The sequence below is a fragment of the Vanessa tameamea genome, chromosome 10, assembly GCF_037043105.1.
Source record: "Vanessa tameamea isolate UH-Manoa-2023 chromosome 10, ilVanTame1 primary haplotype, whole genome shotgun sequence".
Classification (NCBI taxonomy): Eukaryota; Metazoa; Arthropoda; class Insecta; order Lepidoptera; family Nymphalidae; genus Vanessa; species Vanessa tameamea.
This window is the reverse complement of record NC_087318.1, coordinates 10,090,385-10,105,993: the sequence shown is the minus strand read 5'-3', so window position 1 is coordinate 10,105,993 and position 15,609 is coordinate 10,090,385. Positions and strand designations below refer to the sequence as shown.

Genomic DNA, 15,609 nt, shown 5'->3' with positions numbered 1-15,609 from the left:
TATTTATTGAGAAAATATTAAATTAAAAATATCCCTAAAGAACTAATAAAAAATAATGTAATCGAAATAAACTATTGTCTATTATACAGTATATTTAAATTTACTTGATTATTTTCCTTAATTAACTATATCTATGCGAAGGGGTAAAATTTACTTGAAATTAAAACTTAATCCTTGTCATTTGTTTGTTGAACATTGTTTTGTCAGGTATTGTCTCGGATAATATTGCAATTATTAGATTAAAAATTATTTAAGTAAGGAAAAAATAGTGATTATGTAAATACATAGGCTATTCGAAGTATTTAAAAATAGAATATATCATTAAACATATAATATATCTAAACGAATTAACATGGCTAAAAAATCTAAAATGGATCGCGAAAGTGACGATGTGTTAAATATATTGCAAAGGTTCGGTAAATATCAAATAGTTCAGTATTTCTACATTTTAGTTCCGACTGTATTCATATCTATGGGCAATGTTAACTACGTTTTTGTCGCTGGAGATATTGACTATCGGTAAGTTTGAGTTTGTATTTAAGATTGCATAAAAAAGTTGTTTGTTGTATAATAAAAAAAAGATTTGGCTCTATATATATATATTAAACAGCTTTGCATAATTATATGTCATTAAGAATAATTTTATTATAATGCATAATAATAATAAAAAACAAAGTCCTTCCACTGCTCTCTGAATGCGATAACCAAGTTATTAATGACAATGTAGGTGTATAATTTAGGTTTTATGTAAATATGACGATGATATTTAAAGATGTCGGAAAAAGTCATGCCGATATTAAAACATTACTGTTTTACTCCGCGTAAAGCTATGAATAATTCTACCGGTGCAAAGACGGGACGGGTAACGTTGTTGTTTTATATTTAACGTGAAGCACGATGTTTTATATCGTGCGCGATTGAATTTAACAAAAAAGTTATTGTTGTAGCGTAAGTTACTCTTTGTAATATCAGCTTTCTGCCAGTGAAAGTCCCGTCAAAACCGGTCCAGCCGTTCTAGAGATTAGCCGAAACAAACAGAAAGACAGAAAAAAATAAAAAATAAATATAATATGTATCGTGTAAACATACATAATCATTTAGTAAAAAGCTATTTTTTTAATATTACAAACAAACAATCCAATTCTATTATATGTATAGATTGATGTTCTCAATATTGCGATTTTCTTCAATAAGCAGAGTGATTCAAGAGGAAAGTTCATATGTGTAATATATGCATATTATAGAAAAGATGAGAATTTCACTTACCTATCCTGAAGAAAAAAAAGAATTTTGCTTATTTGTTTTTCCTTGAAGCTAAAAGTTGCAAATTGACCCTTTATGAACCCGTGTGAAGCTGGGACGTAAGCTTGTATGCAATAAAACTAAAACTAATGCAGTAGCACATTTACAATTTTTAATCGGTGACAGTATAATATATTATTTATGTTTCGGTCAATGTGGTCGCAACATTATTGCAAACAAATTTTTGGTACTCAAGTTATCTAGTGAAGCTTTACAAAGATTTCCATAATATGTCTGAAGTGTCATTCAATTCCTTGCTTAATTCATTGCGATACAGATTTACCCAAAATAAACTATGCCTATAAATTTCAGTTGCGCAGTGCCGGAGTGCGATGCAGTTGACAATTCGTTTTCACCATCATGGTGGCAAGATTCAAGCGGATCATTGAGTTCGAAGTTAAATCGTTGTAACATGCCTATATTAAATGTAACATATTTAAATGAAAACCATTGCGACAATAACAGCTTCACATCAGCAACCACTGAATGTAAAGAATGGATCTATGGCAGCAACAAGACAATTGTCGCTTGGGTAATACGTTTTAAATTTATACTGATGATTTATTTTAACTTGGTGGTAGTCTATGGGCGGTGTAACCACTTACCACCAGCTGGCCCATTTGCTCGTTCGCCTTCCAACCAAATAGGTGAATTTTAGTCACCTATTTGGTTGGAAGGATACTAAGCATTACTTATATTATTAGGACTCGTTACATATATTGTAAGTGTATAAACTAAATATTATGTGAAACGTATAAACTTGTAATGATTTACATAAGAATAATTTACATTTAGGAATTAAAGTCTATGCAAATATAAATTAAAAAATTACTAATTACTTCACAAATCATGACCGCTTGGATTGGCGACAATAATGCCATCAAAATTGAGTCAAATTCCAATTAATTATTTGGGTGAAATATGAATGGATCCTTCTATCTCCATTAGAGGAAATAAGGATTATTGCTAGGATATAACAGATAAGGATTATGATTAGAATAATATCGTACTAATTTAGATTTAAAACTATTTAGAATCTATTGCAGACAGATTACCAAACGACGAAGATGACATTTAAAACGATAAGCATTTCATAAAGATCAACAATAACCTAATTTTTTTTATAGACTATGTATAGTTAAATATTTAAACTAAAGACCTTCCACCAAAATAATGTTTTTATAGAAATATTTTTAAACATTATTTGTAAAATTTTGGTGATTTATATCCAATTGAAAACAGATAATTGAATTATAATTGAAGTGTTAATCATGTAACATTGCTAGTGGCTAAAATATAAGTTTAAGCATGTTTACGTTTGGCGTACAAAGGTAAGATGAGTACGAACAACTTACTCAATTTGTACTTTTATCTATCATCATAAATGCTACACTTACCAGGGTTACGGAAATACACTAAAAATATTCGTATAGCCTAATGAAAAATTGTCGAACACGTGTATTGTCGTAAACTAAAATAAATAACAACTTGAAGTCTGACTAAGACCTAGATATACTTTTCAATTTAAATTTTAAAATCCAAGTCATTTGTTACCAGTCTTGCAAAACTCAGAGGTCGAAGTATATTAAACAATGGTCATGGAGTTGGTCGTCCCGACTTAATCGCAGGGTGATTTATTCACGTCGGTTTCTCAATTCATCTATTCTGAAATGATTTGTTGATAAAGCTGCTCCAATTATGCAGCTCCAATTAAGAACTATGTTGCTAACATACAAATTGCAACATAATAATACTGTGACCACGCTCTTTAGAAGGAATTTTATTTTAGCTAGACCTGGCTTGCAGTCCATGGAAAACAAATTTGGTCGGCACAATACACAGCATAGGATCAGTTTTCGGAATGTTGCTTGGAGGTTGGGCTGCAGATCGGTAAGTGTGAGGACCGTCTTAAGAATCTATCTGTATTTATTTTAAATATATGTGGAGGGATTTTTAAATCACTTTAATTAACACCCATTTTCTTAGTTCCTACATAATAGATTTTTGGCATGTTAGTCACCAAATATCTTGTAGTTTCTTCTTTTACAATTTCTAAATAATCTAATATCCGTAAATGGAATTGTCTGAAACAATCGGATAATCTGAAATGATTTTATATCCGTAACCGTATCTGAAACCGGTAAAATATTATTCATATATCCGTATTTATATCCAGATCCGACATTTCACATCCGTACCTACATATATACCGTATTAATTATATGTGATTTATTTTTCAGTTTTGGGCGAAAGTCTACATATATTGTGACAAGTATGGGAATCATCATTGGAAACATAAAAACATTTATTCGATCATATTACGGATATTTAGCCGCTGAATTTATAGAATCTATTATATCAGGTGCCGCGTTTGCAGCTGGTATGGTTTTAAGTAAGTTTAAAGGAAATATTATTATTAATGTTAGTTGATTTTGGGCAATAAATAAGCCAGACTAAAGACCCCTTCAAATACTCCACTCGAGCATAGACGTCATTTCCTTATGAGGAGAAGGTTTAGATCTTAGTCTACAACACCTCTATAATATTGGTAGCCACTAAAGTAGCAAATTTTTCATCTGACACATTCAGGTTTTTGACGAAGTATTCTCTCATCACCGAGTCATAAACACAAATTAAGTTAAATATGTTTTTATAAAAGTATGTTTACTTTCAGTAATCGAAATAAGCGGAAACAATCAAAGAATACTTTCAGGTGTATTATACGCTTATGCGATTTATGTAGGCGAAGCAATAATCGCTGGCATAGCAATGTATGTACCTGCTTGGCATTGGATTATTTACGTTGTCTGTACTCCTCCGATATTATTTATATTTTATATCATACTGTTAGAGGAGAGTCCACGTTGGCTTGTCTTGAATAATAAATTAAATAATGCGAGACGTTTACTGAAATTGATTTCGAAATCTAATAACATTAAAATAAATCTTAATGATTTGGATGAACTGGACGAAGCGAAACTAAGACAAATCTGTAAAGTAGAGAAAGAATCAAAGAAAGAGGGATATCGGGAAGCGTTAGCATCCGTGGATATGTTAAAGAGAGTGTCAATCGTGACCGTGGCAAGATTTACAGTGACATTTATTTACTACGGTCTAGTTGCGAATTCGGTTTGGTTACCGGGAAATAAGTATGTGAATTACGTTCTTACGGCGTTAATGTCGTTTCCCGGTGACATATTACCATTGTACTTTATGAACAAATTTGGAAGAAGGTGGCCGTTATTTTATGGATATATTATATGCGGAATGGCTTGTGTTTCTTCTGTTTTTGTACCAGAATGTATGTATAAAAATCTCTACTAATATTATAAACAAGAAAGTAATTCCGTCTTTCGGTCTGTTGTTTTCTCAGCAGAACCACTAAATCAATTTCGTTGAAAGTTTAAGGACCTAAGGACGGAAATAGGAAAAGAGCTGTATACACGTTCTCTAAACATTTCCATCACTTTACAAACTGTTTTATTTGTAGCGTATCTATGGCTGAAAATATTTCTTTTCATGATTGGAAAACTAATGGTTTCTGCATGTTTCACGGGAATTTGGACTTTTACAATGGAGTTATTTCCAACAAGTGTTCGGGGTTCGATGTTTGGTTTGTGTTCACTTACGGCCAGCGCTGGTTGCATGCTTGCTCCTTTAACACCAGCGATGGTAAGATTGTTTTATATATATTGAGATTATCCATCAATACTAGGTGTCACTCAACATCTTCTGGCTTCTATATAAATATGACCACGTATATTAGTTCAGCTTATATATTTCTCTGCAACTATTTGAATTTCTCAATTGCAGGATACAATTTCTCCAATATTCGCTCCAATGATCTTTGTTTGCTCCGCTGTCGCTTCCAGCGTTTGTATATTATTTGCTCCCGAAACGAAAGATCAGCCATTACCTGAAACAATACAGGATATTACGAATAGTGCTGTAACTATTAAGCAAATTAAAAATAATTCAGGTGAAGACAACCTTGGTTACGAAGAAAAGATCGTGTATAGTTTTCGTTTGTAAATATATGTGAGAGTACGTAATAGAAATGACAAAATGAATCGTAAAACCAGTCTGTAAGTAAAGATAGAGTAAGTTGAAAATTATTGTTACTACTTCCTTCTTTTCTAAGCAATTAATTTATTTTGACAAAATCTAATAAATAAAAAATAAAATAGTAAAATTTAAGAAATAAATTATTTTATGAAAGCAAATTTGATGTGTTTTTATTTAACGTCATCAATAAGTTCGTGTGGATGAAATCTTACAATTAAATTTTAAGCCAGTCGACCTAATCGTTTGAGCCTTTCTTAATCTATTTATGGGATTATTATAACTTTCATTTTATAGATGTTTTCGAACGTAATATATCCTTTTACAAGATAATACAAACTCAATACCTTTTCTTTTAACCGTCTTCCTATTTTCAATCAGTAATAACTACTTACAACAAAAATCCTGTCTACACCATTATGACACGCAGTTGATACGTATTCCTAAATGAGAACTTCTTATGTAAAAGGACAAAATACCTAATAAGTATATATTCAATAACTTTTAAGATGAAAGTTGAGGCTCGGCTTATTAATTTTATTTTGTAATATTTTAATGCGTGTTTTTTTTTGTAAAAGTTTATTATACGTTTTAGTCACGTAATGTTTCGTAATATACACTAAATTTAGCTCAGTCAAAGGTTAATAATAATTTATTTTTTTAAATGGCATCGTTTTTCAATTTTTTATGGTTATATTACGTGTACAGAGTTGAAGTAAAAAATATAATTACTAAAACCGTATTTATTTTTCAATGAAAATTGATGAGTAGAGATAACATTATGATGATGTACTTTAGACCGATTTCACAGACAACAATATACTTAGATGATATTGTAGCGTATCAGTGTATGCCCTAATTGAAATATATATAGAAAATAATGTAATAAAGTAAAGAAATTCCGAACGACTAAGAGTTCAGGAGCAGGACGTTACGTGTTTTCCGAGGCATAGGACTGCAAACACTGTCAAGCTCCAAACTTAGGGCTACTGCTGAGAATTTCGTGACTGAAAACCCCAATGACAATGTCAAAAAATTCTCAGTAACAGCCCGTGGTCAGTTAGTTGGAAGTGTGTAAAGTATGGAAGTGGAAGTGTTGAAAAGTACGTAAAGCGGTTGGGCCTGCGCCTGAACTCATTCCGGTGTTAGATAGGCCGTCCTATAGGATTATTAAAGTGAGGGATTAGAGAGTATGCCTGTGTTTGCGCAGACACTTGAGCACTATAATATGTCCTGCTTATTTGGCTGGTCTCCCATGAGATTGAGTGCCGTGACTGAAATCGATTAGGACGAGAGCTTCACTTTATTAATTTAGTAAAAATTTCACATCACGGAAGACTTCGTTTCGTGACCCCTCAGTGGAATATTTTAAGTAAACTGTATTTCTTGATACTATGTTATATTCAATCTTTATTAAATTTAAAAAAAAAACCTTACAGTAGGCGTATATTATGATGTGTAATATCTCCGGTCTCACCTTGTTAATAAGCAACAATAACATTATAACGTCTCGGAAAATGGAATGGTAAAATCTGACAGCCAAATTTATCAAGTGCGCGCTCATTTAGGCAAATTAAATACCATTGAATCCTTACCGTTACACACTTCCGTACCTTTTAACAAAATCACTCCCACAGATTGAAGGAAAGCGAAAGGAAAGATGTGACACTTAAAAAAATAAAGTATCAAAAACAATTTTGTTTTTCTTATTACAATAATAAACAGCAACGTAATCACTGCGTAGAAACGTCCAAGGGAGAAGAGTACGGCCGCGGAAGCATGACGCTGTAAGGAATGGCGATTTTTGAGCGAGATAAAAGCGCAGCGAACGAACAGCACATAAGCCTCGGGTGCGCAACGAGTTCGCTACGAGCCTGATCTACAACCCACTTCAGCTAAAAATACCAGTGTAGGTAGACGAAGCATTTAACACTGATTCTCAGAAGATTCGAATATTGATACAATGGACATAGAGCTATTTATAATGGTCAAAATCATTATATATTTCGGATCAAACAAGGAGACAATTATAGTGATAGTATTGTAAAACTGGGAAAATGTGTTTTTGTTTCGCTAGTGTAATAACAGCCTAAGATACATTAGCCCAATGTACAATTAACTGATGTTTCATATAAAAAATTAACACGAATAATCATTATTTTAAGCTGGGTTGTAACCTAAATACTTTACTTCAAGAATAATAAGAATTACATGGTTCAATAAAGGCGTTAACTAAGATGATTGTATTCATATGATCATATTTTATTACGATCGCAAATTTTAAGCTTTTGTAAATAATTGTAATCAAAGATTTACTACAGACAACAAGATAATTAACTAATTATATAAGATATTGTGAAACGTCGAGAAATACGAGACCATTTTAATTTAGTAAAGTAACACAGAACACAGTCGTTTTCCTAAAACGCTTTTTAGTGAATATAAATAAATAAAATTTAAATAAATAGTGTTTAGTGAAGATTAATTAAAAAATACATATATTTAAAAATGACTAAGGACATTAACACGTGTGAGGATAATTCAGAAACCGTGCGCGTGTCTGATATATTGGAGACCTCCGGTAAATATCAAATTCATCAATATTTATATCTATGTCTCCCAGCGATTTTCGTTTCGATGATGAACGTTAACTACATATTCGTCGCAGACGAAGTTAGTTATAGGTAGGTTGTATATTTTAATAAAATTATGTTTACAGAATATCGACTTACACTTAATAAAATTATTAATATAAACTTACATCTATTCTTTTTGTCCCCTTTACCTGTCGTCACACTGGATCACTACCCATATTATTTTTAAAGTCATAAATATTTTTTCGTTATGTTATAGAAGTGTTACACTTATTGTTGGTCAAAAAACTATCATCAGAAATCTACCATTTCAAACCGGAACACAAAAATAGTGGCGGTGAAATATTTGCCCAGTGGGTGGTACCTACCAGACGGGCTTACACAAAGCCCTACCACCGTACAAACTAATAAACTCATGTATTTTTATTTGCAATGAATTTTTATTATCATAAACATAAAAGTTTGGATTTTAATAAAAATTGTAAATCGACAAAACTATGCTTAAGAATTGTATGATCTATTTTTGCTTTTGACAATTTTTTTATAACAAATCGGTGTCTTCCATTAGTCTAGTATATCTGTATATAGATGCCTATCTATAAAAATAAAATAAGGTAGATAGACTAACAAATGGGCCATCTGATGGTAAGACGTCATATCCGCTCATTGGCACTGTAAGAAATATTAACCATCCCTTATATCGCCAATGGGCCACCAATCCGAGTCTACAACCACACTGGAAATACATAATATATTAAAAACTTGGACTGCAGTAGATATTCTAGAGATAATATTAAATGGTCCAATCGACTCGACTTGTTCGACTTTTTTTATAAAAAATAATTCATTTTAAATGGTTTTACAATAAATCTGTTTTATACTGAAAGCACTGGAAGTAGTTTTTATCACAAATAACCACGTGGACGAAGTCGTGGACGTAAACTAGTTAATCCACAGAAGTTTGTATAACCTCTAAGTTTTAATCCTTGTTTTAGATGTAAAATACCAGAATGCGAGACCAATTTCACATATACAGCGCCTTGGTGGCCGAACAGCCATTTCGATGAGTGCAACAAACCGATATTAAATACAACGGATTACGGGTGTACTAATGATAGTTTCACATCAGCAACCGAGGAATGTACCGATTGGATTTACGAAAATCACGACACAGTCGTTTCACAGGTTAAAATTTATTGTTTATTATTAAATAGAATAATCTAAGCAACTATGATGATGTCATCCTGACCTATTTTCTCTCTCATCTCTATCTGAAAGGCGACCAACCAATTATAGGCTTATATTTCCTCAATCTCAGTATCTGATGAAGGCAAATGCGACAAGTCTGGAAAGAGTTCAGCCGCTGTACCAACTACTTTACGTAATTTCTGAGGCATGGGAGTGTACACTTCCAATTTCTAACGGCTGTTAAAGGCTCATATTGAAGATTTTTTGATTGAACTCAAAAACGTTTTATCAGACTTGGGGTTCGAAACCAGGGCGCGTGATCTGAAAACCATTATTATTTAAATAAATATGTTTTAATTATGTAAAATAGAGACGGTTAGACATGTTTCCCACCAGATGTCAAAAGATTCAAGATGGCCTCTAGTGTTTGTCATTATCCTTGAACACATGTAACATATTGAACATCTAAGCGGCCTTATCAGTTACTACCAGTAATTTGCTGCAATTGCAAGAGCGACACTTGCATATTTATCTTAGATAGTACTAAGCTTGTATTAGATTATACGGACTACCTCAAGTGAGATATTTAATTACGAACACAAACAATATGGATGCAAATTTCTAGAAATTACGAAACGATTAGTTTGCCTATGTAATACATTACATACTATAAAAATATATCTCGACAGTAAACTCACATTTAATGCACATATCAACCATGCTGTTGCAAAGGCTTATCGAGTGCTTGGATTTGTACTCAGGATTGGCAAAGACTTCAGAGGCTTAGAAACTTTAATTATTTTATATAATGCTTATGTTCGCTCAATTCTCGAGTATGCGTCCGTGATCTGGAATCCTCAATATAATATCTACACTGACAAGTTAGAGAAAGTTAAAAAAAAAATTGTTAAACACCTTGAGTTTAAAGTAAAACAAAGTGCTTCCTATTCTTGTTCCTATAATTTATCACCTTTGGCCAACAGACGCGAATTGAGAGATCAGGTTTTCTTATTTAAAGTTATAAGGAATATAGTTGACTCCCCTTACCTTTTATCCAACATAAATTTTAAATGTCCCAGACTAAGTTCTCGTCACCAGTGTCTATTTGATGTACCTACTACAAGAACAAAATTCACACAAAACAGTTTTATATTCCGATCTTGCAGGAATTATAACAAATATTTTTCTAATGTTGACTTATTTGTAACCACACTTAATTATTTTAAAAATTTAATTAAAAATGCTTTAGATAATCGTAATTAGAGTTACTTTTAAAAAAGATGTAATTTGATGTATTTTTACTAATTTATTATTGTTAACATTATTTTATTTTAATTAAATGCTTATGTGTTCAGATTTTATATTAGGTTAGATTAGATAATTAATATATTAAATTAAACTCATATCATTGTATTCAAATTGCTCTAATTCTGTATTATTTGTAAGTGGAAACTTAATTGGTATCTGTATTACCTTTTTTAATCATATATTTGTGTATTATGTTACTGTTTGTTTCCCAAATAAAATAAATAAATAAATACTTACATTACAATCAAAAAAGTCAAAATCAAAATATAATTTATTCAAGTAGGCTTTCACAAGCACTTTTGAATCGTCATTTAACAAGCTATATTAAGTAAAGCTACCAGAAGTAACAATACGAGACAGGCGTATTGTAGGTAAAATATATACGTATTACGTATGTAAATTATATCCTCCTGAGTGATGTGAGTAACAGCGTCCATTCACAAATTAGGCTAGTATTTACGCAGGACGTAATATTATAATGCTTAATTGCGTGCGCAAACATATTTGCAGAACATGAGCAAATTCGAAACAACTGGAAATAATTCAAGCATAGGACCAATGACTTTAGCTTTCCGAGACGAATTTCCAAACTACGGGCTATTATTAAGTAGGTATTTCAAACAGAAATTCAAAATATTTTATTCGGAATTTGGAACCAGTACTTCAACCAGGCTATCAGTCTTTAGTTACTAGACAAAGAAACAATTATCAATAAGTCTTAATACATATATATATATATATATATATATAATATGAAATAAATGTCAACTTATGCAATAAACAGAAATAATTCTAAAACTAAATTTTAAAAGTTTTTTTTTTAAATGAAGTGATATTATGACTAACTAACTACTAAGTAGTAGAGTTTTTTTTTATTTCATAATAATTGACAAGCGTTAAAGGTGTTCTTAGAGAATCGATCTGCTGACACACATAAACGTATGACCCACTTATGCAATCGATGTTGGGCTCCCTAAATATTTTAGTAACTCAACGATGACTTCAATAATTGATTAATATAGTTGAGTTATTGTTTCAATTTGAACGTTATTGATCAGTTTGAAAACAATTTCAGTTTTGGCGTGTAACAAACGTAGTACTTCAGAAGTTTCGTTTATTCGATTAGGAACAAAATATTTGAGTGTAACTTATTCGGGCGCGATAACTCGAATCGAACGTAATATTTCCATAGTATGTAAGGACTGCATGAAAATTATTTGACTTTCAATCCAAGTGCTGATATGCTTATTAATAATTATTATCTTATAAATATAAAAATTATCTCATAGACAATTATTACGTTTATTAACAAATTGAGCATATGTTTAACAATATTACATTTAATTTCCTATTCTCAGTCTCTTTAATGTTATTTGTGAGAACTGTTATTGGTCTAATGGTTATTAAGTATTTGTTATTTTTGTTTATCAACGGCTGTATGTTCTCCAATTAAATAAATAAATAAATATTAAAAACTAATTTGTATATGAATCTGATATTATTAACTCAGACCTGATACGGTCGATCTATTTAGTGATTATTATATACAATATTATAGTTTATAAAATAAGAGTCATGTATGTCCATCACGAGGAAACCGGCATGTGAGTTCATCATGAACTCGTACTGTAACATAGCGGTGGAGAAGTACCCAAACCTATTAAGAAGAAAAGGTCTTTATCTATCTGTGCGATATTTAGGGGCATATATCCTATTCAACATCATAATCAACATCATTCGATCAGTCTTTCGATCGCAATCATAAGTATAAGCATTTATAATATATTTGTAAGATTACGAGGTTGTTAGTAAATGGACAATACGATTTGATTCATTTTTTATTAAAATAATAATCCTTCTTCAACAGCTTGACCTTGCATGTCAACCGTGGAAACGTAGCTCGATTGGAGCAGTTCACAGCATTGGCATGGCTATTGCCATGCTCATTGCGGGGTGGATGTCTGATGTGTAAGAAACTATCTTTAGAAATATTATTTAAAAGCTGTACATGTCCGGTTCGTGCTTAGTTATCCGGTTTGCAATCTATGCAATGCAAATTCAGATAAGTTTACTAATATTGTATAAAGTTGGTTGTTTAATAAAACAATATCAATTGGTATACTTTAGTCAAATAAATATATTGATGAAAGATTATGTACTTCAATTACTCATTTTAGTAATTTCCTTCCTTAGTATCGGTCGAAAGCCAGCCCTCATTATTAGCTCCGTGGGATGTTTCATAGGAAACTTGAAGCCTCTTGCGACGTCTTATACGATGTACATATTCCTTGAATTTCTAGAAGCATCGATTTCTGGAGGAGCCTATGCAGCTGGAAGTGTTTTAAGTTAGTCTAATAATATAAACAACTATTATCAAAATGTTTTTGACACTTTTAGTCTGACTTTTTTTTTTTCAGTGATTGAAATCGGTAACAAAAACAACCGAATTCTAGCAGGAGTATTATTCGCGTATGCTATTTATATGGGTGAAGCTCTATTCGCCATTATTGCAATGTTCGTACCATATTGGAAATCGCTCATTCACATAATTTGCTCTCCCACAATATTGTTTCTCGTATATATAATAATTGTAAGAGAAAGTCCACGGTGGCTTATTTTAAATGGAAAATTGGCTGAAGCGAAGTACACACTCAAGGAAATGATAAAAATTAACAAAATTAAAGTTAATGCTGAAGAATTGGATGCTATGGATGAGGACGAACTAAAGAGGGCGTATAATATTGGAACTGACAAGAAAAAAGAGGGTTTTAAAGAGGTATATAAGTGTAAAGAAATCCTGAAGAGATTTCTCGTCGCATTTGAATGTAGATTTACAGTTTCTTTCATTTACTATGGTCTCATAGTTAACTCCGTTGGGTTACCAGGCGATAAATATGTCAACTTCCTACTGGGTGCGATAATGTCGTTTCCAGGAGAATTAATATCTATGTACGTGATGAACAAATTTGGAAGACGATTACCATTGATATATGGCTATTTATTTTGTGGGATAGCTTGTGTGGCGTACGGATATGTGCCTCAATGTAAGCTAACAACTATTTATATATTTCTAATTTAAAATGTAGTCCCTCTTAATAAACGTGGGTTAACATCTGTGATTCATTAATCGTCAATATGTGTAACGGATTCAATTTTAAAATAAATTAACAAACACACACGCTAATTACATTTCATTTAATTCAACTTCCGTTCATTGAACGATAGATTTAATTACATTTATGTTTACTTTCTGTTTTCAGCATATACAGGGTTAAAGATTTCATTTTTCCTCCTCGGAAAGCTGTTAGCCTCCGCTTGTTACACGGGTATCGTAACATACACGATGGAACTCTTCCCAACAAGTGTACGGGGTTCGTTGCTCGGTTTGTGTACTCTTGCCTCTTGCTCGGGTAACATGTTGGGCCTTTTGACACCGATGCTGGTAAATGCGATTATATTTTACAATCATATAAAAGCTATACCTAACTTACCGAATTTGGTAGAAGTACCTTTATACCATACGAGCCGAGATACCCCAGTTGCTAGAACACGTCACAGTTAACTGATGATAGCGTGTTCAAACTCAACTCATCCATATTGTCTTTTTATGTCTTTATAATTTATCTCGCGTTCAGCGGTGAAGGACAAATTCGTGAAGATATTGGTACGTGTCGGATGAAAATCTGCCACAAGTGTATCCACAAAACCGCATTAGAGCAGCTTCATGAGATAAGCTCCAAATCCTATTTGGATAAATTATAAATTAGTCATTCTTTGTAATGGAATACGTCCACGTAAAAAACTAGTTATGCCTCGAAATTTCACCCTATTTAAATCGACCATCTACTTCTAGAAATGAAAGCTTCGAAAGTAAACAGTATATACTTTATAGTATATATTCAAAATAAAAAAAAAATACAGTACACCATTTTATCGATATTTGCCGATCACAAAATTATAGTAGGCCTAATTAATGAATAAATAACATCGTATAAGCTCATATTAGATTGTATAAGAAAATATACTTAATGAAATCAAATTGCATTTTTTAAAATTATTTGTTGTTTACAGGCTTCAATTTCGTCAGTATTAGCAGCTATTTGCTTCGGCTTTACAGCGATAACAGCAAGCGCTCTCTTAATCCTAACTCCTGAGACAAGAGACCTACCATTAGCAGACACGATAGAACAAATTGCTACAAGCGCTACAAATGTTAGAAATAAAAAAAAGGGTGAAGAAAACCTTGCTTATGACAATCAGAAATAAAAAGTTCATCGACCCCTGTTTGAATAAATAATCGACTGCAATGGATAATTATTATTTTAGATATATTAAAACAGTGTTTTTAAATAAAATATTACTACAAAATGATTTTAAATTAACATTGTTATTTTTATTACTATAAGTATTTGAAAATCGATATTTACCATGTTTTTTATTCTCGATATTTCGACATTATCTACGAATGAACAAGACATTCGTAGATAATGTCGAACTATCGAGTTCAACCAAATAAAAATAAAAAACATGATAAATATCCCGTTTCAAATACTTATACTACAAAAAGTACTGACACAAATGATTGCTAATGATTGATAAATATTTAATACGTAACAAATAACTAAATGCATTTAAATTAGTTATTTGTAAGCTATACAAATATATTGATAATGGATAAAAACTCCTATGTAGGTTATTAAATTTGTAGCAATTTAAGTATACAACAATTATAAATAACATATGACAAAAAACTTTAATAAAACTATACAGATAAAGAATAATATGAAATGCTGTACTTCTGTAACAATTGTACTAGTAGTATGTTTCTATTAAATAAATATTTTTTCACCAAAAATGTGTACCCGTTTACTTATTTGAATTTATACTATAACATTCTATATTACAAGAGTACACTTGTAACACAAACAATATTAAGATTTATTAATATAGATTTAAATTGAGCATTATTGCAAAATTATTTTTTCCGTATACTTGAATTTCGGAAAATAAACATGTCTTTTATCTAAATATTTAGTAAAACTTAGAATAACAAGTCTAAACAAGAAAGCCAGCTAAATCAAACTATTGATTACATAATACGATTTTAATAAGTACAATAGAAATGTTGGGATTTCCATTTTTTGTTTCACAAATG

General features: G+C 31.3%; 2 protein-coding genes across 2 annotated transcripts; both read left to right on the top strand.

The window, feature by feature from the left end:
* The first annotated feature begins 352 nt into the window (after window positions 1-352).
* LOC113397437 (solute carrier family 22 member 2-like) lies at window positions 353-4,626 on the top strand. The gene is made up of 5 exons (XM_026635809.2): window positions 353-519; window positions 1,615-1,834; window positions 3,092-3,192; window positions 3,543-3,694; window positions 3,977-4,626. The coding sequence occupies exons 1-5, from the start codon at window positions 353-355 to the stop codon at window positions 4,624-4,626; spliced, it is 1,290 nt and encodes a 429-aa protein (XP_026491594.2).
* Window positions 4,627-7,835: 3,209 nt separating this feature from the next.
* On the top strand, window positions 7,836-14,763 carry LOC113404505 (organic cation transporter protein-like). The gene is made up of 7 exons (XM_026645456.2): window positions 7,836-8,048; window positions 8,954-9,143; window positions 12,322-12,422; window positions 12,648-12,799; window positions 12,872-13,498; window positions 13,715-13,896; window positions 14,526-14,763. Exons 1-7 carry the CDS (start codon window positions 7,873-7,875, stop codon window positions 14,718-14,720), a joined length of 1,623 nt encoding a protein of 540 aa, XP_026501241.1. The 5' UTR covers window positions 7,836-7,872; the 3' UTR covers window positions 14,721-14,763.
* The last annotated feature ends 846 nt before the right edge of the window (window positions 14,764-15,609 follow it).